The sequence below is a fragment of the Castor canadensis genome, chromosome 12, assembly GCF_047511655.1.
Source record: "Castor canadensis chromosome 12, mCasCan1.hap1v2, whole genome shotgun sequence".
NCBI classification, from domain to species: Eukaryota; Metazoa; Chordata; class Mammalia; order Rodentia; family Castoridae; genus Castor; species Castor canadensis.
The window spans coordinates 53,053,141-53,078,187 of record NC_133397.1 but is presented as its reverse complement, the minus strand read 5'-3'; the positions used below and the strand labels follow the sequence as shown (position 1 = coordinate 53,078,187).

At 35.1% G+C, this 25,047-nt stretch overlaps 1 protein-coding gene and 1 pseudogene across 12 annotated transcripts in view; one reads left to right on the top strand and one right to left on the bottom strand.

Moving 5' to 3' along the window:
* Positions 1 to 344: 344 nt before the first annotated feature.
* Sanbr (SANT and BTB domain regulator of CSR) overlaps positions 345 to 25,047 on the bottom strand; it is a 59,324-nt gene continuing 34,621 nt past the window's right edge. For 9 of the 12 annotated variants that reach the window (XM_074049786.1, XM_074049788.1, XM_074049783.1 and 6 more), the window contains 11 exons: positions 24,219 to 24,371; positions 21,995 to 22,140; positions 20,696 to 20,795; positions 16,523 to 16,555; positions 15,115 to 15,214; positions 8,242 to 8,333; positions 7,334 to 7,362; positions 7,178 to 7,251; positions 6,136 to 6,224; positions 3,892 to 3,983; positions 347 to 2,164 (listed from right to left, as the gene is read on the bottom strand). In XM_074049786.1, the coding sequence (XP_073905887.1) occupies positions 2,128 to 2,164; positions 3,892 to 3,983; positions 6,136 to 6,224; positions 7,178 to 7,251; positions 7,334 to 7,362; positions 8,242 to 8,333; positions 15,115 to 15,214; positions 16,523 to 16,555; positions 20,696 to 20,795; positions 21,995 to 22,140; positions 24,219 to 24,371 (945 nt within the window). In that variant the 3' untranslated portion in view covers positions 347 to 2,127. Of the gene's footprint in view, positions 2,165 to 3,847; positions 3,984 to 6,135; positions 6,225 to 7,177; positions 7,252 to 7,333; positions 7,363 to 8,241; positions 8,334 to 15,114; positions 15,215 to 16,522; positions 16,556 to 20,695; positions 20,796 to 21,994; positions 22,141 to 24,218; positions 24,372 to 25,047 lie in introns of all 12 variants that reach the window. The other 3 variants (XM_074049794.1, XM_074049790.1, XM_074049793.1) reach the window with 3 other exon arrangements.
* On the top strand, positions 16,732 to 17,719 carry LOC109700075 (nucleophosmin pseudogene; annotated as a pseudogene).

Here is a 25,047-nt window from a genome sequence, read left to right as displayed (position 1 = left end):
TTTACCAGGATAACTTCACTTAAAATAATTCTTTTTGAGACAGGGTCTTGCTATGTAGCCCAGGTAGGCCTTAAATTTGTAAAGCTCCCACTTCAACCTCCCCTTCCCTAGTGCTGGGATTATAGATGTGTACCACCAAGCCCCTAAAATAATTTTGTCAATACTGGGGTTTGAATTCAGTGGTGCTCTTGTGCCACACCTCAGCCCTAAAATAATCTTAAATCTTACAAATTTTACCTTGTTACAGAGTTATTTTTCCATGAAAATGCCTCTCTGAAAAAATGGGTAAAAGTGGAAACTAGAGCAATCCAGACTTTTTCAAGATGGAATTATTCAAACCAAGGAATTTTCTCAACAACTTTTGTCATAAACATTTATTTCAATTAATGAAATGTGAATTCAGAATTAATGTAAAGTAAAACTTCAAAGTATTTGGCAAAGCAAATGCTATTAAGAGTTTGAGTAAAATTTTGGAGGTACCTGTGCTGTGTATTACAGATAGATGTTAACAAAATAAAAAGCACATGTTGAAGAGCATCAAATCCTGATAAAATTCTGGTTTGTAAAAGTTAATTCAGTGGTACAATCCCCCCAGGGGAGAAGCATCGGTTAAAAATCAAAAATACAATTTTCCTTCTCTAATTTTGACCATCACATCACTGTTCACATGTATAAACTCAATACTTTTATCAGAGAATACAGCAAACAATGAGACTCTGGTATTTAACAGGGTTTACATATAATGTAGTACTATTTATTTTCTTTTAAAATAAATATGGTATTTCCAAAGTATCAAACAATTGAAACAAATATATACTATATGAACAAAATTTCCAAACAGAAGTTCAAAAACATAAAATCAAGTAACATTTAGCTTCATATACCAATGAAAACAAGTAATTTCTGTATGTGTAAACTGAATGTAACACTTGAACATTTCAAAAGAAATTGCTGTTCTGTTACACATTATTAAAGTCTTCTGAATAATATGAAGACATTTCAACTACAAGACAAATGAAGACTAATAATAGCAATAGTGCATCTTACAGTTTTTCAGAGACCTACGTATAAGTCATTTCCAAGCACATAATTTATTATATGCAATGGTTCTGAGCTAATTTTCCCTGAGCACTTTCTGCCTGGTTAGAAAAACTAAAACATGATCTATTTTGATTTTTCTTTAATATATGCAACTTTTCACCCATCAAATGTATTTGGGAATTTTTTAGACATCTCTAAGGTAACTAGAAACTGTAGCTGTTTGAAGGGGCTATCTGAATGGTTACAGAAATATGGATGGGTTTTAGAACCCTGAGAACTGTATGTTGAGTGTCTCACACAACAGAAATGATTGACTATCCTAAAACTATCAGCAATTATTTTAACAAATTCAGAATGGCACTAGCATCACAGAACAAAGAGGTAATCATCAGTAATTCCAGCTCAGATGAACAATAGGTGAACATCAAAAAGTGAAAGAAATAGAGTTGAATTAGCATTGTACTTTTCATGGGATAATGCTGAAAAAAAATTAACCCTTCTGCTCAACACAGTATCAAAAAACCTCACCTTGAAACATTACTTAATGCAGTCTTGAGACCTGTTACTCCTTAATATTCATGCAAACTTAAAACCAGTATCGCTGGAAAATTTATCATACAAATTGCAGTTCTCAATGCTACGTCTAAGATTTACAACCCAAGATGCATACTATGATCAGTGCACATGCACAGTAATACTACCAGCAGTCTTCCTCTAATTTTTTAAGATCTTAAAAGAATGCAGTCACTTGACAACTTAGGCCTCTACTCTTTCAAATAAATCAAGGATAACAAATATTAGAAATCTTAACTATTAGGAATCTTAACTATGTAAAATATGCAAATAATTGTTTCCCACCTAACCTTGAATCATACTAAAAGAAAATTAGATACAAGATGTATTATATTTACAATTAGATTTTCATAAAACCTACTATATATTTCTCTAAGTGTTAAGATTTCTGTGGCTTGCAAGAGTAATTAATAAATAAAACATCTAGAAGTCATCATTCTGAAGATCTTCAAGAAACCAGCAGTTTCAGGTGTCCAGGAGTATGCCTTCTGTCTTTTTATATTTTAAGGTGTTTTATGCAGGACGCCCTTGACCAAAACGACTTTTAGACCTAGATTTTTTAAACAAAAAAGAAGATCAAACTTACTTCTAAAACAACAGGAAAGTTGCTGCCGCTTTAGATTGTTCACTTGATAAAGTATAATCAAACTTTATGTAGCTCCATAATGCATTTTATAAAATCCTTAGAGTGAGATGTATTTTGGAATCCAGATATTTTTAAATTTTTGAGAGCTAATATGGTATGTATATTGTTTATTATGGATCTGGACCACTGCCCCATAATCAAGTACATTAACGTTTCTTCAGTGAGACAAATGAACCCTTACATTAAGTGAGAAAAATTAAACTACAATGTTGTCACAGGAGCATAGTTCAAGTTTGAATTGCGACAAATGTTTGGAAAAAGTTTTTGACTTCCTGAGATTTCTATATTTCAGAATTACAGATAAGGCATTAGGATATGTAATAGTAATGCTTAAATCTTAGTAACTGTTAGTATCTAACAGAGAATTTGTGATGTAAAATGACACAAAACATAAAAGTTGTATTTTGTTAAGAGAAACTAATAAAACAAACAATAGGAAAGACTTCAGTGACTGATACACATATAAGTATATATACATATCTATATATCATGTGTAAATATATATTACAGTAAGCCCACCTTATTCATGGATTTATTACACGTGGTTTTGAACAAGTGTGATAAAAAAAAAAAGAAATTTCAAAACTAAAAAATTTAAATTTGCACATGCGCATTACGCAGCTAGTTGATGTAGAGAAGCTCTCAGTCTCATATCGTCATTAGTTGTGTTTAAATTATGTGATTTGCTCAGTGTTTCCCTGCCCTTAATTTTGTGAAAACCTGTCTCCCAAAAAGCAAATAGTACCAAAAATGCAAGATAAAAGTTATGGTAAACCTCCCAAGCCAAAAAGGGCATGTAGTATGCTACCTTAAAGTTAAACTTTTAGATTTGTTGAAAAGTGGCATGTTTTTAAGTAGAAGTTGGAGACATTATGGGAAAAATGAGTTAAGTATCCACAGTATTTGAGATAAAGAGCATGAAATAAGATCTGGTTTCTTGTGAACAATGTTCATGTGTACAACAGAATTTTTCTAACAGTAATGTACCCTGTTCCCTGTGGTTTCATGTTCTGATCTAGGGTATGTACATTTTTGTAATTTTCATGTACTGAACTCTATATATCTTGAGAATTTGCAGTTTTTCCTCAATGGCAGCCTCCTTGGAACCATATACCTGTGGATACCAAGGGTCTACTGTATATAAAAATATTAATATATAATATAAAGCACAATATATAATCTACAAATAGTACAAAAATTTGCTTATTTAGTTGTACTGTAGCTTCATTTTTTATTATATCCATATATTACTTATAATATAGTAGTATTATTACTAGTATTATTATTTTTGGTATTGAGACTCAAACCCAGGGTTTCAAGTAAGCTAGGCAAGTGCTTTACCACTGAGCTACAGCCCCAGCCCCTGAAACTTTCATTTTTATCAGATGTAAGCATGCTCAATAAACAGAAAACTTAAAAAAAAAAAAAACCCAAACATTATGCTTTTTATGAAATTTTATGCTCATGATCTCTTAAGTTCTTAATTTTTAAGTTCAAATCCAATTCTAATTATTGCTTTGATGATCTAGTCCTTGAAACAAAACCAAACTTAAATTATTATGTGCTTCTAGTGTTCATATGATTTACCCTTCAAAGCCAGTGGCATCCTGAATTACTTTCTGCTGATTTACCTCGTGCTTTTCTCTGAGCTGCTTTGCCGTGTACTGACTGGCACTGAGGCTTTGATTTGTGCTTCGAGCCTGGAATAAATACCTCCTGCAAACTACAAAATAAAGGAGCAAAATTAAGTTATCTTCAATGAATTAATGGAAGCTGTTCTTTATTAACATGGCATACGTTTAAGTTTAGAAAGTATTTTATTTTGATCTTTAAAATTTGAACTTTTTGAAGTATAATTTACATAGATTCACCATTTTAGTGCACAGTTCTGGGCTCTAACAAATATGTAACAGTTGAGTAACCAATGCTTATCGCTCCCAAGGAAATCCCTTGTACCCATTTTAAGCCAGCCTATCTAGCACCACCAATGCCTGACAACCACTGATCTGTTTTCTGTCCTTGTACTTTTGCATTTTTCTAGAACATTTTACATAAATATATACACGTATATATGTGTGTGTGTATTATATAATATATATGTATGGAATCATACAATATACAGTGGTTTGAGTCTGGCTTTTTTTTTTTTTTGTGGTACTAGGGCTCGAACTCAGGGCCTTCACCTTGAGCCTCTCTAGCAGTCCTATTTTTGTGAAGGGTTTTCGAGATAAGGTCTCTTCAACTCTATGCCTAGGCTGGCTTTGAACCTTGATCCTCCTGATCTCTGCCTCCTGAGTAGCTAGGATTACAGGCGTGAGCCACCAGCACCCGGCTGAATCTGGCTTCTTTTACTTAGCATTATGCATAGGACATTTATCTATGTTGTTAAACCAAAAACTTGAGACTGAGAGTTCTCTGAAAAAAAAATTGGGGGGGTGGTTTATTGAGCTATTACAGAAATCAGACACAGAGAAAAGAAATGAACAGGTCCTGGGATAAAGCTCTGTTACTAGCAAGGATAGAGAGCAGTTGGGACTATAACCACCAGCCCTGGGAACTAGGAATATTCTTATTCTGATAATGAGATTTGGGGAATTAAGGCATCAGTTTTTTATATAGAATTTTCATTGTTATTGATAACACCAGCTGGACATGATGAAGCAAGGGAAGCTTTGGGAGAGGTGGGCAGTATGTTTTGCAGAAGTACTTGATGCTTCAGGATTGGATGAAGTTAACAGTTGAGAAAATTCTTTGGTAAACTGATTGCAGTGGCCCTTGATATTCAGAAAGCTGGGTCTGAGTCAAGCTTGCAACATACATTCCTACATGTTTACTGGTTAACTTCCTCTATCTCTTCTTCCTCTCCATCTTCCATCCCTTTTTAATTTAGGACATCTCAGAATTTTTCTCTTGACACATTTACCAGGTAAAGGACAACATTTGGGGTGTTTTTAGTTCTTGGCAATTATGAATAAAGCCACTATAAATGCGTAATTTGCATGATAAGTGTTCATAAGAAACTGCCAAACTATTTTCCAGATAAAATTTTTACATATATTTTCTCACAGTTTATGGCTTATCTTTCCATTCTCTCAATGGTGTTTTTCAAAGAACTTTCAAATTCTTATGAAGTCTCATTTGTCTACTTTTTTATGGATCATGCTTATAGATAAGTGCTGTAGTCATGAAATTTTTGCCTGATAGTGATAAAGACTTTCTTTGTTTTCTTTTAGAAGTTTTATAGGGAAGTAATTTTTTATTCTGCTTACTTCATTCTATTTTTGGTGCTGCAGACTGAGCCCAAGCCTTGTACATGCTGAGTGTGTGTTCTACCACTGAGCTACATCCCTAGCTACATCCTGTTGTTTAAAATTTTTAAATAACAGGATTAAGGCAAGAGTTACGGCAAGTACATAATAAAAATACTAATGATAATACATAATGTTATGACTAGTAGTAATTCTAGAATAATAAAGGTATTTCTAGTCATCATTTTAGCAAGATAACATCTTATCTTAGAGATAACATCTATTAAGCAGTACATGCAGACTTGACCAAAATCAGCGCTTTCACAGAGTTACCCTCTGGACAGTCAACATTTGGTCAATGATACAGTTAACATACTTGTGGTGTGACATCACAGTTTAGTGATAATACACTTTATTATATATGATACAGAGGACCTATGAACCATGAATAATAAAGAGATGGTAGAAGACTTTTATGTGAACTCTGGCTAGCTCGCACAGAACACAAAATTATGTAAGCTGCTCTTTTAAAATTCTACTTAAAATATCTTTTTACTCTTCATGCTGAAAATAAAAGTGGGAAGGAACACCCTACATGAGTACAGTATACTCATAAACAACTCTTACTTCTTTTGCTTCCTTTGACTTGACTCGGTCCAGATCACCCAGTCTCATTTTTATTAGGTGCCCTGTAATTTCAGACATTCGCCGTTGATCTGAAGGTCAAAATAGAAAACATTACTTTCCATGAGAATGAGTCATAACTTTTATTTACTATAAATACAAGGATCTATGAAAACATCTTTTGCTATTATTTTTCAGGTGTACACTTGTATAGGTAGCAAGCAGATAACTATGATAACTATGCTGCCTCTTAAGATTGCTGTAGGCCAACCTATGGTTTGGATATGGTTTGGGGTTGTCCCCTAGAGGTTCATACGCTGGAAGCTTGGTTCCAAGTGTAGCAATGTTGCGTGATGTGGAACCTTTAAGAGGTGGGGCCTGATAGAAGGTGGTTAGGTCACTGGGGGCACCACCTCTGGAAAAGATTAATGTTGTTCTTGTGGGAACTGTGTAGTCTTCATAAGAGCAGGTCATTGTGAAAAGAACAAGGCTGGCCTCTGAATCACTTGTCATATATCTCCCTCTTATACATGCTCCTACCATGATACCATTTGTTATGTTGTAATGTAGTTAAAAGGCTCTCATCAGAGCCAAGAGATGCTGGCACCATGCTCTTAGAATCTCAAGAAACGAGTTAAATACATCTCTTTTTCTCTACAAAATACTGAGCCTTCAGTATTTTGGTATAGCAACAGTAAATGCACTAAGGCAAAGTCTAAATCAGTTTGAGAGATCTCAAAATCACAGATATATAAACAATACATTACCATTGGAATGTTTAGTCACAATTCTGTGCCTAAGAAAGCATGACAATTTTGGACCTCATTCTAGTCTGTTTTTTTTTTTTTTTGTAGAATTGGGATTTGAATTCAGGGCTTCACACTTGCAAAGCAGGCACTCAGAAAGTAGGCACTCTACCACCTGAGCCATACTTCCAGTCCTAGGCCTTATTCTGTATAGAATCTTTAAAACTATTCAGCATACTTCATAAAATAAAAGGCACTGTTATACCCAATTTGTATATCACCCAAATAATAAAATTTACCATCTTCTCTTTGTGCATCCTGGTTGAACCTCAAGGATCTTGTGGTATCCCACTTATTCTTCTGCACGCTCACACTATTGAAAAAAATTGAACAAAAATCAGCATTGATACTGCTTTGAAAGTGAACATTCAATTGGATGAAGGAACAATACTCACACAAAAGGAGACACATCTCTAGAAGTTGACTATAGAAAAAGCAGACAAAAATAAGGCCTGATTAGAATGCATTTACTTAGTAGTGTTATAGTTAATTATAAAAAGAGTTTACATTTACTGAGTGTAAGACACTGTACCAAGAGCATTTAAAAATGTTATTTCATTTAAGCCTTGAAGCAATGTGAGACAGGCACCATTATGATCTCCATAATTAAATAAGTTTATAGAAGAAACTTCTCTAAAGAAATAAGGACCTAGAATTTGAACCCAGCTCTATTTGCTGACCTTGGAGCCCTTAGCTTATGCAACTTTTTAGGATTAACCCATTCATGTGCCTGTGGTACTTAATATAAAGATGAGTGCACAACCTGTCCGATGTAACTAGGTGGAACTTGTCTCAGCTCCAGACATTTTTGGAACTCCTGGTTTCTTTTTCAGCCAACTGAGGCTATTATCATTCTCTTAGTCCTATCTGCATTTTTATCCCTTCCTTCAATGGCACAGGGAAATACAAGCTATTTTTAAAGGTCATAAAATATAATGTAATTTAAAAAAGCAGTTTCCCTCCTTAGGGGTAACCAATATTAGAATTTCTTATGTAACACACCAGAGATATTTTATGCATATACAGGGAAATTCTTACATATTTCCCCATCTATTTTACACAAATGGTAGTATCTTATGCTACTATATATATTATTCTGGACTTTCTGTTTTTCAATTGTCAGTATGTTAGAAATCTTTAATCTCAGTTGATAAAGGTCTTCATTTTTATATTGCAAGCATTCCAATAAAAGACTGGTGAATAAAAGTGATATTCATCACTCTTTTATTTTGAATTTTTCCTGGCTGTACTTGCTTATTTGTTCAAATGTACTGTAGAATAATGATGGATAATTTAGAGTTACCTTTTCTAATCCCTTTTCTTTCTTTTGAGCACAGGGTGAATTCATCTGCTTTTTTGGCTGTTTAGTGAACTTCTTTGGTTTCTCCTTTTTCCCTGATAATGGAAGGACAATGTTATAGTCCCATACCTCTTCAACGTATTTACTACTTGTAAACAAGAAAAATATTTTAAGATAGCTGGGCATGTTGTGCATGCCTGCAATCCAAGCACTTATGAGCCAGGAGGATTATGAGTTCAAGGCCAGTCTGAGCTACATAGTGAAACCCTGTCTCAAACACACAAACGCACACACACACACACACACACACACAACAAAAAATTTAAACCAACAATATTTTTTTTTTAAAGTAACAAATTACCTCTTGAAAAAAATATCTGGAGAAGTCAAATAGAAATTGTTCTACAGGGGTTCATTTTAATTACATTTCTTTTCCATATTTGGTGAAACTCATTGGGAAAACAGTGAGGGCAATGAATTTAAAGTCTAAATTAAATGAAATATATAAAAATGTTGGGAAAAACTGTTTATTTCTCTGCATCTAATTTGTCTAATTCCAAATTTTTTCATTAAAAAAATTACTATCACCATAATTTGAGAACACAATTTTGAGAAAAACACATGCAAAATTTTTGAAGTGAATTTTTCTCGGGGAGGAAGTAGGACAAAAATTATCCTGAGAAGAAGCAGGGTTGGATCAAATTATATTCTGGACTAAGGCATTGTTTTTTTTTCTCCCATTTTTGATACTGGGGGGCTGAACTCAGGGCCTTGCACATGCTAGGCAAACACTCTATATCACTGAGGTATATCCCAGCCCTGGACTAAGGCTTTTTTTTTTTGGTGGTTCTGAGGTTTGAACTCAGGGATTAATACTATAGGCAGGCACTCTACCACTTGAGCCACTCTGCCAGCCCTTTGTGTGTGTGTGTGTGTGTGTGTTATTTTTGAGATAGGGTCTTGCAAACTATTTGCCTGGGGCTGGCTTTGAACTGAGATCCTTCTGATCTTTGCCTCCTGAGTAGCTAGGATTATAGGCATGAACAGTGAGCACCTGGCTTAAAGCATTTTGAATCTATTCTGGCTGACATGTAAGTGGAAAAAGAAAGGGGGAGAAAAAAGGATGTGAAAGAAGCATTACTCTAAAAACAATGTATGAGGGTAAGAATAATATACTGGATAACTGTTTCCCAAACAAAAAAAATTTATATAACACATCTACAAGTTTTGCTCTATCACTTAAAAGGGAAACTTTGTCAATATTGTAAGTGGAAAAAGTGTAAAACATGCCACATAGATGATAACGTTCAAGATACCACATGAAAAAAAAAACCAAATTAATCTAGATAGACTTATTTGTCTGCTGGCATACCCTGATTCCCTAACATATGCCTCTTACACTGGGAAATTGTCAAGTGTTATAAAGTTGCTAAACATATGATAAGACAGGACACCAGGCAATGACAATGTGAAGGGGCTTCCAAATAAGTTATAAAAACAGAACAAAAATATTATTAAAAACCATATGCAGGTACTAGTAAATAATCAGACAGGCAGAAAGTTGAGCATTTACACTTGAGAACTGCAGGAAATAAGAACTGTGAGTTTGTAGTGTTCTTGCATCAAGGTGCACTCCAGCCTGGGGAGGAATGTTATAGCTAATGAGTTCCAGGGAGAAGGTGATAGAGTTCAAAGTAAGAGAGAAGCTGCAAATACACAAAGGAAGAAATTTTGGAAGCAAGAAAATCACACAAGCCCTGAAGTCTAAAATATGAGTATAAACTGTCCAAATTCTTAGCTGAATGTTAACCATGCGTAAGTACAAGAGACCCTAGGAAGCCCAGCTAAAATAAAAGGCAGGAAGGAACTATGGTGGGTTGCCTTTTTGCAAAACAGAACTGCTCTAGTAAGATATAGAGTTTATTGTACTTTTAACTGAATTCTTTGCCCAAACTGGACAGTCTTCAAGCTTCAGACAGCAGAAGCCTAACTGGCTTGAAGTGTCAGAGGACAGACTTGGGTCTGGAAAAACAACTAAAAATCTAGGAGGAGCCTATAAAGCAAAGCAATCACTGACCAAGTGAGCCCCAATATCTGAACCACTGACCAAGTGAGTCCCAATATCTGAATTAGTCCAGATTTTTTGTTGATCCCTAAACTGCATAGGATGGGTAACTCCTAGGATGGGCTAAAACAGCAGAAGTCAGCAGCCAACACACCTGTGCAGTGACATTGTCCACTGCACGCTATGGGGGACCCAAGCTGCAGTGTGAATCTCCAAGTTAACTGCTTCTTAGACCTAAAACCAATAACCCTCAGAGGAACAAAACAGATTTCAGAGTTGCATAAGAAAAACCTTCAATATCTAGTTTTAAACCAAAAGTTCTGCCGGGCACTGGTGGCTTACAACTGTAATCCTAGCTACTCAGGAGGCAGAGATCAGGAGGATCGCAGTTCGAATCCAGCCTGAGCAAATAGTTTGAGAGACCCTATAATTTCCACCTGGGCTGGCCTCTTAACCACAGTCCTCCCAATCTCTGCCTCTCAAGTAACTCAGTTCTACTGAGTTCTTCTCTTCTAAGTGGGTCAGAGTTGTGTGTGGGGGGGAGGGTAATGGGCAATTGAACCCAGGACCTCATGCTTGACTAGGCAGGTGTTCTATCATTTGGGCCATGCTTCTAGCCCTTTTGTTTTTGTAATTTTTATTTTGAGATAGGGTCTTTCTAACTTTGCCCAGTGCTCAGGCTGTCCTAGAACCCAGGATGCTCCTGCCTTCTCCTCCCAAGTAACTGGAATTACAGGCATGTACCACTACATCTGGCTTTCATTTTCTTTTTCTTAGAACTTTTGGTTTTTGTTTTTGCAGTACTGGGGCTTGAACTCAGGCCCTTCACCTTGAGCCACTCCACCAGCCCAATTTTTTTGTGATAATGAGAAAAAGAAAATCTTAAAAGCAGCAAGATAAAACAGACACATTATACATACAAGGTACAGTGACATGACTGACAGCTGACTTCTCATGAGAAACGATGGATGCCAGAAGACACTGGAATAACACATTTCAAATGCTGAGAGAAACATAAACTAAAACTAAAACTAAAACTAAAAGTTCCATATCAAGAAAAACTTTTCTAAAACAAAAGTGAAATAAACGTTTTTCAGATAAATACATATAAGACAATTCACTGCTAGCAGACCTTCCGTAAAGAAAATAATGAAGGAAGCCCTACAGAATGAAAGAAAAATTATATCAGATGGTAAGTCAGATGTACAGAAAAAATGGTAGAACATATGGGTAAATATAAAAGACAAAGTGTGCTATTTTTCTTTTGTTCCTATACATTTTTAAATGGCATAGAACTGTCTGAAGCAAAAATCACAACACTGCTAGTTTATAATGTCTATATAGTAAAACCTACGTATCCATGTATTCCATATCTGTGTATTCAACTGCAAGTTGAAAAAAACTCAAGACAAACTCAAGTTGTGTCTGTTCTAAACATATACAGACATTTTTCCTTGTCATTTCAAACTAAACAATATAGTATAACAATTATTTACATAGCCTTTACATTATGTTATTATTATTAATCTAGAGATGATTTAAAGTATACAGGAGGATGTATATATGTTATATGCAAATAGTATGCCATTTTATATAAGGGACATGAGCATCCACAGATTTTGGTATCCTTGTGTGGTGACCTGGAACCAACCCTCTGTGGATATGGAAGGATGACTATAGATATAAAACATTTGGAAGAGTTGCAGATAGAAGGGGAGAAAATAAATGATGGTATCCTGTTTTACCGGAAGTTATTCATGTTACTTCATACCACTTAGCTTTAAGTAGATTGTAATGGGGAAAAGATGTATGTTGTAAACTTCAAAATAACCCAATGCAAAGAAATGTAACTAAAAAGTCAAAAAAGTTATTAAAATTACATACTAAAATTATTTTCATAGCATACAAAAAAACAGAGAAACAAAAATATTTGGAATAAATAGAAAACAAATAACAAAATGGCAGAATACAGCCTTATCAAAAAATACATTAAATATAAATGGAATAAATGCTCCAGAGGCTGGCGGAGTGGCTCAAGTGGTAGCGCCTGCCTAGCAAGCATGAGACTCCCAAGTTCAAACCCTAGTACCACCAAAAAAAAGAAATAAGTAAATAAATAAATGCTCCAAATGCTAAGATTGTGAAACTGGATTAAAAAAAATAATTCTCAACAATAAGCTATTTACAAGATATACCCTTTAAATTAAAAAAACAGCAAGAGGCTAAAAATAAATGAATAGAAAAAGATATGCCATTCAAAAAGAACACAAACAAACAAAACCTAAGCTGGGGGCAGGACGATTATGATTATGAGGCCACGCTACGCTATATGGCAAGATGCTGTCTCAAAAAAAAAAAAAAGCAAAAAAAAAACCATTTAACATGACCAAGTTAAAAAAAGCAAAAAAAAAAACTACTTTAAGACAAGTAGTTTTACTACAGAAGGTTACACTATAATGTAGTTAACATGCTATACATATGTGCCAAATCACAAAGCTCGAATACACACAGCAAAAACTGACAAGCCTGAAAGGAAAAAATACACAAATTACTACTTATACCTGGCAACTTCAATACCCCTTGCTTTCTAACTGATAGAACAAGTAGAGAAAATGAGCACAATAATGGACTTGTACCAAAACAAACTAATCCAACATAACTTGACAGTTACAATTATCCCACCAAATTATAGCAGAATTCACATTATTTCCATGACGTCTGGAATATATCTCAAATTTAAAGGACTAAACACGTACAATACATTTTCTGATCACAATGGAATAAAGTTAGAAACCCATAACTTAAAAGTATCTGGAAAATCTGCCAATGTTTGGAAATTAAACACTACCCTGCTAAACAACACATGGGTCAAAGAAATAAAATAACAGAGGAAATTAGAAATATTTCATATTGAATATAGAAAAAAACAAGACATATCAAAAATCTGTGGAAAACAGTTAAAGTGATACAGAGGAACTTACAGCTTTAAATGAAATACTAAATGTAAGAGTGGAAGCCAGTGAAATAGAAAACAAACTATAGAGAAAAAAATCAATGAAATAAAAATCTGGTTCTTTGAAAAGATTAATAAAACTAATAAAGTTATAGCTAAATTGGTCAAAAAAGATAAGACACAAGTTATCCATATCATAATAAAAGAGGGATACCATCAGATATCCTTCAAAGAGAAAAGGATAGTAAGAATATTCTATGAACAACTTCATGCCAATGAATTTGACATGAATAAAATTCCTCGAAAGACATGCATTACCAAAACAGACTGAAGAAATAGAAAATCTGAACAGCATTTAATATAATTTAATTATATTTAATTAATTAAATTACATTTAACTAATATGTTAAATGAATCAATTTCATATTTTAAAACCTTCTTGTGAAGAAAACTACAGAAACAGCTTCAATGATGTATTTTTTCATGATTTGAAGTAAAAATAATACAAATCTGACAAACTCTTACAGAATAAAGTCATTACAGAATGAGGTTATTACTAACCTGGTATCAAAAGTTGAAAAAAAAATCAACATAAGAAAACTACAGCTGCGTGCTGGTGACTCATACCTGTTACCTTAGAGATCAGGAGGACCTCGGTTCAAAGCCAGCCTGGAGAAATAGTTTGAGACGTTATCTTGAAAAAAACCACCACAGAAAAGGGCTGGTGGAAGGGCTCAAGGTGTAGGCTCTGAGTTCAAACCCCAGTACCGTAAAAATAAGAACGAAAACTACAAATAATCTTCAAAAGCACAAACAAAAAATTCTTAATATATTAGAAAGTTAAATACTGTAATATAAAAGAGTAGCACCTCATTATCAAGTAGAATTTACCCCAGAAGACTGTGTAACACTTGAAAAATCAATATTTATGGATATAATAATGGAGAAAATCCATATAATATTTTCAATAGTATTTTTTGGGGGGTGCTGGGGATTGAAACAGGGCCTTGCAAAGCTAAGTATGTGCTCTGCCACTGAACTAGCTACTGTAGATTAAAACCCAGACATTGTAAAATTACATGCCAAAATTCAGACTTTTTTTTTTTGTCTAACAAAAATGCAAATGACTTTTGAAGTCTAGTAAAAAGGAAAACCTCAAGCCCTGCGTGGTAGTACATGCTGATAATCCCAGCATGTGGGAGGCTGAGGCAGGAGGATTGCAAGTTCAAGGTCAGCTTGGATTACATAGCATGACGCTGTCTCAAAAACAGAAAAGAACAAATAATCTTGGAGGTTTTAATGGGCTTATTGCCTTGTAGGACATTAATCAGTTTTGTATCAAATGCAATCTTTTGTTTTTTAACATTCTTTTTTGAAATGCCTATAAATATTAGGTCTTTAAGGGCTCTTTGAACCAATTTCTCTGTTGAGCTAATTTCTTGGAAATAATGAATTAAAAAATTTTGACACAAGTTTATGGTTGGATAACAATCATACTTGTAATTTTTAAAAAACTCATGCTTTGTTGAATGTTATTAATGGTTTATTTGAGTGCCACTCCAAATCATCTCAGTATACATCTCTGATCACACTTCATCTAATGTGAGTCACATTAGATTATACCTGAAATGAAAATTTGGAGGTTTATTTCTCAGCACACTGTACTTTATTATTTTAATGAGTATTCTGTTTTGGTACCAGGGTTATGGAATCTTAAATGAAGCCTCCTTTTTCCCCTTCAATGTTATGACCTACTGTGTAGTTATATAAAGCCAATTCTCCACCCATTGTTTTAAAAGCTTCAGAATGTAACCCTTCATAAACAGTGAGACTTGATTTTTAATTTAGAAGCCAATACTTTGTTTCTTGGATACTTCTTCTTCATCACCAACTTCATCTTCAGTGACCTCAGATCCAGTGGTATATTCTTCTTCTTCTGAAAATAATGACTGTTGTTTCTAAATTAAAAAAACATCAAACACATCTATCACAAATGTTATTATTATGACATCTCTAGTGAATTCTTTAAAACACATTTATCTGAACTTGTTTTGGATGAATGAGTCAAATAAGGCTAATAAAAATGATCACTGCCTACCTAGCATAACATTGAGGCTATAGTCTTAAGAATTTGTATATTCAGAACATGACTATATTACATCAAATATTTTTATTGGCTTCCTTCAAAGAATCTATGATAGATTTACATATCAGTATTTGTTGAATAGTACTTCTATCACTCAACTGAACTTATGTTCCTTGATATTAAGATTAAATTATAATTGCTAACATTAAAGTAGTCTCATAACAAACACATGTACAATCTCTGACTAAATGTGTTCTGTATTACTTATCTGCATTAGTTTCCTGCATCTATCTGCCCTACTGTTTGTTATTGCTAACCCAAATTTCTATTCCATTCTTATGAGTACTGATGGCAAGTGGCATAGTATTGGCAAAGCACTCAAAAAATAAAAAAATTAAAAAATCAACCAACCCAGGTGTGGTAGCACATGCCTGTGATCCCAGCATGCAAGAAGCAGAGGTAGGAGGATTGAGAGTTCAAGGCCCAACTGGGCTACATAGAGGAACTCAATCTCAAAAAAAAAAAAAAAAAATCAACCAATTCATTAAACAACCAAATAACAAGCACTTAGTATTTTTTGTTCATAATGTCCTAAAAATTTACAAGTGACCTCAGTCAGGTGGGTGGCTCACACCTGCAATCCCAGGTTCTTGGAGGCAGATACTGGGAGGATCACAGTTAGAAGCCAGCTGGGGGAAAAGTTAGAATGACTCCATTTCAATAAATAAGCTGGGTGTGGTGGCATGTGCCTATGACCCCAGCTATTCAGGAGGCTGTAGGCAGGGGGATCCTCGTCCAAGACTGCCTCTGGGCAAACACTTTAGACTTTATCTGAAAAATAAATAGAGCAAAAAGGGCTGGAGGTGTGGCTCAAGTGGTAGAGCATCTGGCTAGCAATCATGTGACCTTGAGTTCAAATGACAATATACACCCCTCCCAAAAAAAGTGACTTTAAGGTCTTTTAATTATACCTATTCCTTTTACACTCAGATAATGGGAGTGTATGTCTGTCTTAAACAATACAGTAAAATTTTTAGTAAGTTGAAGAAGGTGAAACTAAAATTTGTTTTAGTTGAACAAATTTAACTGAATTTCTTAAACTAAAATTTGCAAAGATTCTATTAAGTTGTAATTTAGGAAGCAAGAGATCCACGAAAGGTTAACACAATTGCTTTCTTACCAGTTGAAGAGTCCAGCTTTTCAGTGACAAGAACTGTAAGACAGAGGAATAAGAGATTAATAAATCTTCATCCATTCAGATTGTAGCTATTATTTTCATGTGAATATTGTGGAAGAGCTGAAAAAAAGTTAAAAATATGGTTGTGTTCCAGTTTGAAACAATTTAAAACTTGGGCTGAAACCAATATATTCACATAACATATCAGTCTTTAAAATTCCCTGCCTAAGTCCAATTAAAGTGACATTAGCAACCCTGAAAATGTCTGTACAGCCAACGGTTTCCCTTGGGGGCTTTGAAATTACACCACCTGTGGTCTTGAGGTTGAAGTGTGGCTCGGGGCCTGTGCATATCAGCGGCCAGCACTTAGTAGCTGTGGAGGAAGACGCCGAGTCAGAAGATGAGGAGGAAGATGTGAAACTCTTGAGTGTGTCTGGGAAGCGGTCAGCCCCTGGAGGTGGTAGCAAGGTTCCACAGAAAAAAGTAAAACTTGCTGATGAAGATGACGACGAAGAGGATGAAGATGATGACGATGAGGAGGATGACGATGACGATGATTTTGAGGAGGATGAAGCTGAAGAGAAGGCTCCAGTGAAGAAATCTATACGAGATACTCCAGCCAAAAATGCACAAAAATCAAACCAGAATGGAAAAGACTCAAAACCATCAACACCAAGATCAAAAGGTCAAGAATCCTTCAAAAAACAGGAAAAAACTCCTAAAACACCAAAAGGACCTAGTTCTGTAGAAGACATTAAAGCAAAAATGCAAGCAAGTATAGAAAAAGGTGGCTCTCTTCCCAAGGTGGAAGCCAAGTTCATCAACTATGTCAAGAACTGCTTCCGGATGACGGACCAGGAGGCTATTCAAGATCTCTGGCAATGGAGGAAGTCTCTTTAAGAAAAATAGTTGAAACAGTTTGTTGAAATTCCGTCTTATTTCACTTATGTAAGAGTTGATATCTGGCTGTCCTTTTTATAATGCAAAGTGAGAACTTTCCTCCCGTGTTTGATAAATGTTGTCCAGGTTCCATTGCCAAGAATGTGTTGTCCAAAATGCTTGTTTAGTTTAAAAGACGGAGCCTCCACCCTTGCTTGGTGTAAGTGTGTATGGAATGTTAGCCTAGGACGTAGTGGTGGTCAGACATGGAGATGGTGGGAGACCAATACGTGTGAAATAAACTCCGTATTTTAATAAAAAAAAAAAAATTCCCTGCCTAATCCATGACCCAATGAAGAAATGGGCAAATGAACTTATCAGAGCTTTTTCAAAGGAAAAAGTACAAATAAGCTAAAAAACACATGAGAAATGCTCAATACCCTTGGCCATAAGGATGCAAATGAAAAAATGCAAATCAAGACCATGTTAAGATTCCACCTCACTCCTGTCAGAATGGTTATCATCAAGAATACACACACAAAAAGAACACAACAAATGTTGGTGAGGATGTAGGGAAAGGAACCCTCATACACTGTGGGTGGGAATGTAAATTAGTACAACCACTGTGGAAAACAGTATGGAGGCTCCACAAAAACCTAAAAATAGAACAACTATATATGTGATTCAGCAATACAATTCCCTAGGGATATACTGGAAGGAATGTAAGTCAGATTATAATAAAGGCACCTGCACACCTGTATTTATTGCAGCATTATTCACAATAGCCAAGATAAGGAAACAGCTAAGATGCCTCACTACTGATGAATGGATTAAGAAAATGTGGTATTTATATAAAACAGAATTTTATTGGGTCATAAAGAAGAATGAAATTTTGTTGTTTGTAGGTAAATGGATAGAACTGGAGAACATCATCTTAAGTTAGCCAGGTTCAGAAAGCCACAGGCCTTTTCTGTCATAAATTGAATATAGGACCAGTACAAATATAAGCAATATTATATGTATATAGAAATACATACAGAACATGTACCCAATAGTAGGGACTGGTAGAGGAGACCAAGGGAGGAAGAAAAGAAGGAAGGAAAGATAGTGAATAATAATGAAATATATCACATTTGTAGGAACAAGACACAACAAAACACAATGAAAACTGTTAACACAGGATAGGAGGAAAAGGGCAAGTAAGTGCAGTGGAGGGGAGTTAAATCCCACTGAACAATGAACAGACACCTAAAAAGAGTGAAAAATAGGCCCTCTAAGGGGAGAGGACAAATGGGAGAGGGTAAAAGAAGGACATTAAGAAGGTAAATATGATGTAATTTCAATATAAGAATGAATATAGAATATTAAAATCTGTTGAAATCCCATAAGAGAGAGACTAAAGTAGAAAGGGAAAAAAAGGAAGGGATAAGCCAATTCGGAATATAATACACATGTACATGAAATGTCATAATGAAACTCCTTATGTAGCTATCTTAAACAGAAATATCTTTTTTCACAAACGAAGGACAGGAAGGTAAAGTGGGTCCAGCTGGTATCAGTGGGAGCAGGGAGGATATAAGGAAAGGATGTAGGAGGGTAAATAGGTACTCATGTATGAAAATGGAACATGGAAAGTATTCTAAAAAGGGCTTAGGGGAAATAAAGGAGAATGATGGAGGGGGTGAATTTGACTAAGATACATTGTAAACACTTTTGTAAAATAAGTGTCACCCAGTACAACAATAATATGATAATAAAAATTAAAGAAAGAAAAAAGGAATTACTTATTTGGCACTAAAAAAAAATCCCCTGCTAGGAGGATTATGAGTTCCAGGCTAGTCTGAGTAACATGACAAGACCCCATCTCAAAAAACAAAAACAAAAAACCCCAAAAAACAAAACAAAAAAATCCCTCCCTTATCTGGGCACTGGAGGCTCATGCCTGTAATCCTAGCTACTAGGGAGGCTGAGATCAGGAGGATTACGGTTCAAGGTCAGCCCAGGCAAAAAAGTTTGTGAGACTCCATCTCAACAGAAAAAAGTTGGGTGCAGTGGCATGAGCCTGTTATCCCAGCAGGAAGCTTAAAATAAGAGGATCACAGTACAGACTAACCTGAGCAAAAATCAAAACCCTATCATCAAAATAACCTGGGCAAAAAGGCCTAGAGGTGTGGCTTAACTGGTTCAGCACCTGCCTTGAGAAGTTCTGAGTTCGTGTGAACAAAACAAACTGCCAGCAAAACAAATAACCTCCCTAGAGGATTATGTGGATACTTTATTTTATTTATTTATTTTTGATGGTACTGGGGTTTGAACTCAAGAGCTTCACACTTGCTAGGCAGGTACTCTACCACTTGAGCCACTCCACCAGCTCTTTTTTGTGTTGAGTATTTTAGAGACAGGGTCTCGTGAACTATTTGCCTGGGGCTGGCTTTGAACTGTGTTCCTCCTTATCTCTGCCTCCTGAGTAGCTAGGATTACAGGCATGAGCCACAGGTGTCCAGCCTGATGTGGATACTTTAAAAAAACAAAAAAGCTGGAGATGTAGTTCAATAGTAGATACTTGTCTAGCATGTGTAAGACACTCAGTTCAAACCCCAGAACTGCAGGAGAAAAAAAAAACTGACATTTTTCCAGTATCATTTCCAAAGGACAAATAAATCACATGTAGATAAAACAATTTTAGTTACTTTTTGCACAATTTCAATAACATCTTAGTGTTTATATTTTATGATAAATTAAGGAACCATATAATAATATAACTTATTCTTTGACATAATTTAAAAATGAATGCTAATGACTGAATATTTATATAGCTGTCTAGTTTTTCACTTTATTAAGTAAATTCTATATCAACACAAAGATTGGAAGTTCACAGGCAAATAGATTCCCTGTTCCTTTGCAAAAAAAAGTCAAAGGAATCAAAAGCTTTCTTGTCACCTAAAAAATATTTCCACTGTGAAATATACTTTCCTGATTTCAATTAAGAATTTCATATTCAAAGTATTTACAAAAGGACAAAATATGCATTCATACTACATTCATTTCTCAAATCATTATTCACCCATAATAAAATCCTGAAGATCATGTTACTTTTTTTTCTAACATTTGATTTATTAGTTATTAATTCTTTGAGCGCAAGAAATATATCCATCAGTGCTACAGTCTTATGCATTCTGCATACATTTTTAGGATTAAGTAATCAGTTTAGTTTCAATTTAAACTTATTAGGTTCCTGTCAAAGATGAAGTGTCATCAATAGTTTTATATAAAGAATAAATAAAATAAGCTACTTACAGCATTCAGTTCCCCACTTTTGGGACCCCATGGTGTATTTGGCTCCAGTAAAACATCACATTCTAGACCCTTTTCATCACAGGAGCCAACCCCAGGATCACTTGAAAGAAAGATATTTTTATGGAAAAGTATTCAATTTATCAAAAATTTAAATGAGAGTATCTTTTAATTGCAAATGTTTCATAACTCAATCTTAAGAAGTATAGTTCCTGAGTGAGGCCCTGGTTTGATCCCCAGCTCCCCCCCAAAAAAAGAAATACAGTTCTTGAGTGTTAAGGATGTGACTTCAATATTTACATTTTCTTCATTTGTCTAGTAATTCCCCTAGCAAAAGACATCCCACATGGGGTGCACCACTGTAGTAGAAAGCACTGTACCTACCAGGTGGTAGGTGGCAGATGGGCAGCTATGATTGGTGCTGTTTTGAGAACAGCCTCTTTGTGTATTCACTTCTCATTTTTGGTGGCAGTACTGAGGTTTGAACTCAGAATTTGTGCTTGCTAGGAAGGCACTCTATCACTTAACCCACACTCAGTCAAAGGATAGCTTTGTTTAAACAGTCCTCCAGCCTTAACCTGGCAGTCTGCTGCAATGGCAAAACAATGGAATTGATGCAGAAATTACTAAATTTAAGGAATTCAAATTTATGGAAAGATGATCTCAAACATCAATTTTCCTAGTTATGGGCTAGGGATGTGGCTGGAGTGGAAAAGCAGCTGGTTAGCAAGTACAAGGCCCCAAGTTTGAACTCCAGTACCACCAAAAAAAAAATCATGCTAAGTGAAAGAAAATAGTCCTAATTTTTCTAGTTTTATCAATCAAGCACTTAAAAGAGCTTTGGGGCTGGGGAAGCAGTTCAGTAGTAGAGGGTGTGCCTAGCATGCTTAAGGCCTTGGTTGGATCTCTAGCACCATGGGATAGGTTGAGGGGAAGGGACTTTAATCAACGTGGGGGGGAAAAAACTCTCAAATCTTCAAAAACTGGATTTAGGATTCCAACCTTTTTAATCATTAAAAACTCTTCATTAGCTTTTTTCTTGCTCACTGGACCTCCAATATTTTTATGTGCCTGATTTTGTTTTTTTTTTTTTTAAAGCAGTACTGGGGTTTGAACTCAGGGCCTTGCACTTGCTAGCCAGGCACTATCACTTTTGTGTTTCACCTATCAAATAAGTATCTGCTTGCTTTGACTATAAACTAACATAATTTAATTAAGTTATTTGAAATAATGAAAATTATTTGAGGACTAATATTATTGATTTGAGAGCAAAACAGTGGTGGTGATTATTTTTTTCCTCACCTAACTGTATCTTTAGAAAAAGGCACAACAATGACATCTTTGTGCTTGTTCAGATCGTCCAGTATTCTACTAGTTGGACAAGACATCAAATCCCCACCTTCACCTTGATCACGAAGAGCAACCATGTGGTCCCTCACTTTACAGCCCTGTCATGTAACAGACAGTAAATTAGAAAGGTTGGTTCATTTCTGAAATACTCCTTTAAAGATCACTGTTGCCAAGTATGTTGGTGCATGCCTATAATCTCAGCTACCTGGGAGGTGGAGATCAGGAAAATCATAGTTGGAGGCCAACCTGCGAAAAAAGTTAGCGAGATCCCATCTGAACAAATAAGCTAGGTGTGGAGGTGCATACCCCATCTTCTACATGGGAGGCACAGTTAAAAGGATCTCTTTCAGAGGCCAGCTCTGGGAAAAAACAAGAGCTCTATCTGAAAAATAAAGCAAAAAGGACTAGGATGTGGCTCAAGTGGTAGCACTTGCATGGCCTTGAGTTCAAATCCCAGTAGCACCAAAAGAAAGGAAAGGAATTAAAAGATCATTCTCTTTATTCTTCTTTGCTTAGTTGAGTCATCACATTTGACTTTTTTTCTTGGGAAAAAATACAGAAGAGAGGTTGAAACATAAATATACATCTTAACAAATACCCAAGAATATCTATCTATATGACCCCCCATTAACATTAAGAAACAGAACACTCTGGGAGTCCCCACAGGCCCATGCCTGATCACAAATAACTACCTCCTTTTTCCCAAAAGAACCTGTATTTTCTATCAGAACTGTGGTAATTACTTCCTTCCTTTTCTTTATCCTTTTGCCACTTATGGATGTATCCCTAAATATTACAGTTGTTTTGCCTCACTTGTTTTGTTTAACATTTTATGTTTATAATGACTCCATGTTACTGCATGTAACCGTAACATTTGCTTTACTGTACAGTATTTCATTTTATGAATACGTATCATTTGTTTTTCTCTTCTATAGTTGATGGATGGATGGGCTGTTTCTAGTTTGGGGTTATTACAAATAATACTGCTATGAACTTTCTTTTGCATGTCTCCTCCTTGCTCACGTGTACCAAATTACCATCAGCAGTACATGAGAATTCCCATTACTCCACATCCTTACTAACAATTGGTTAGATATTTTAATTTTGATCAATCTGGTGAGTACTGGTATTCACCACGGTTTTAATTTTCATTTTCCTATTACAAATGAGGTGGTCCACAAATGGATGTTTCTTGTGTTGAAATGCTTATTGTCTATCTTTTTCATATTAATTCATAGGATTTTGGCCTATACAGGTCAGTTTGGGGAGCACTTACATCTTTATAATAGTGAGTCCTCTAATTTATGAACATAGTAGAATGTTCTATTTTTAGTTTTCTTTATTTTTTTTCTCAGTAATGTTTTATATTGAGTTTTTGTGCATAGTTTGTTAGATTCATTCCCAGGTACTTACTTCTCATCATACACCCATGTAGTGTGTGGCTCACCTTTGGGGTTCTATCAGTACATTTTGTATGGGTGATGATGATGGAGAGCTTTAGACTCCTTATATCCACTCATGAAATTTAATTACGTAACATTTTCAAAAGTGCTAGTGATCAAGGAATGCAACCTATACAGTACTCACACAATGCACTGAGATTTATGTGCAGGGTTATTCACTGCCACACTGTAATATCAACAATCTGGAAACTACCTAAATGTTCATCAATAGGAGAAATGGTTAAATAGTGAAATACGCACAGCTTGAACTATTACACAGCAATTAAATAAAATGACACAGAAATATAACTGAGGTACATTTTTGAGTGAAAAAGGCACATTACAGAATAATAAAAGTAGTATAAAAAAAGTAGTTATCTAACACAAAAAATACGGATAGTTTGTGCGTAGATCGTAGGCTTTTGAAAAGGTCTGAAAGGAAACTATTAACTGTGGTTACTTCAAAGGAGATTCAAAGGAGTGGTATGAGTAGGGAATTCTATTTCTTCCTACTTTTTTTTAGTGGTAGTAGGGTTTAAACTCAAGGCCTTAATAGACAGGTATTCTACCATTCAAGCCACACCTCCAGATCTTCTTATACTTACTTATGTCTTGCTAGAAGTCTTTTCTCATGAATATATTACTTTTATACTTTAAAAACTATAAAATAAAGGATTTACATTAAAAATATTAGGGAGTGCTGCAACTATGAAAGGGCAATATTCAAAATTTACCTTTGTGAGCTGTGTTGGATCAAATCGAAGAACCTTTTGGTTACAGCAGGGATAAATTCCAGTTCCAACAGTGCTCAGTGAACTTGCTGTGGTAGAATAAACCACCATTTCTGCATGGTATTGACAATGTGAAAATTCAATACAAAGAAAAGCCTGAATTAAAAAAATATGTAAAACCAATGATTATTCCCACAATGAAATTATACATCTCAATGGTACCTTACTGAACACCACATACTATAAGTCCTACTAGATGAAATGTTGAGAAAAGGCCAATCTACAGAGACTCAAGGTAGATTAATGGTTGCCAGAGGGTTAAGGTGAGAACAGGGAGTGGACAGGTGCAAATGGTCACAAGGGATCTTTCTTGCATGATGGATAAAATGAGATGGTGGTAATTGTTGCCAAATATGTAAGTTTACCAAAACCCAGTGAATTATATACTTTTATACAACAAATGAATTTTATAGCATGTAATTATACCTCAATAAAGCTACTTTTTAAAAGGCAAAATCCAACTTCTTTACTAAAAATTCAGATTAATTAATCAGACATGGTTGCTCATGCCTGTAACCCTAGCTACTTGGGAGGCTGAGATTGGGAGAATCACAGTTTGAGGCCAGCCTGGGCAAGAAGTTTGCAGCAGAAAAAAAAAAAGTTTTTTCAATAGAAAAAAGCTGAATGTGATGGCACATGCCTGGCATACCAAATATAGTAGGAAAATCCCAGCTATGCCAGAAGCATAAATAGGATGACTGTGGTCCAGCCAGGCCTGAGCATAAAAGTGAGGCCCCATTTGAAAAATAACTAAAGAAAAAAATTCAGATGA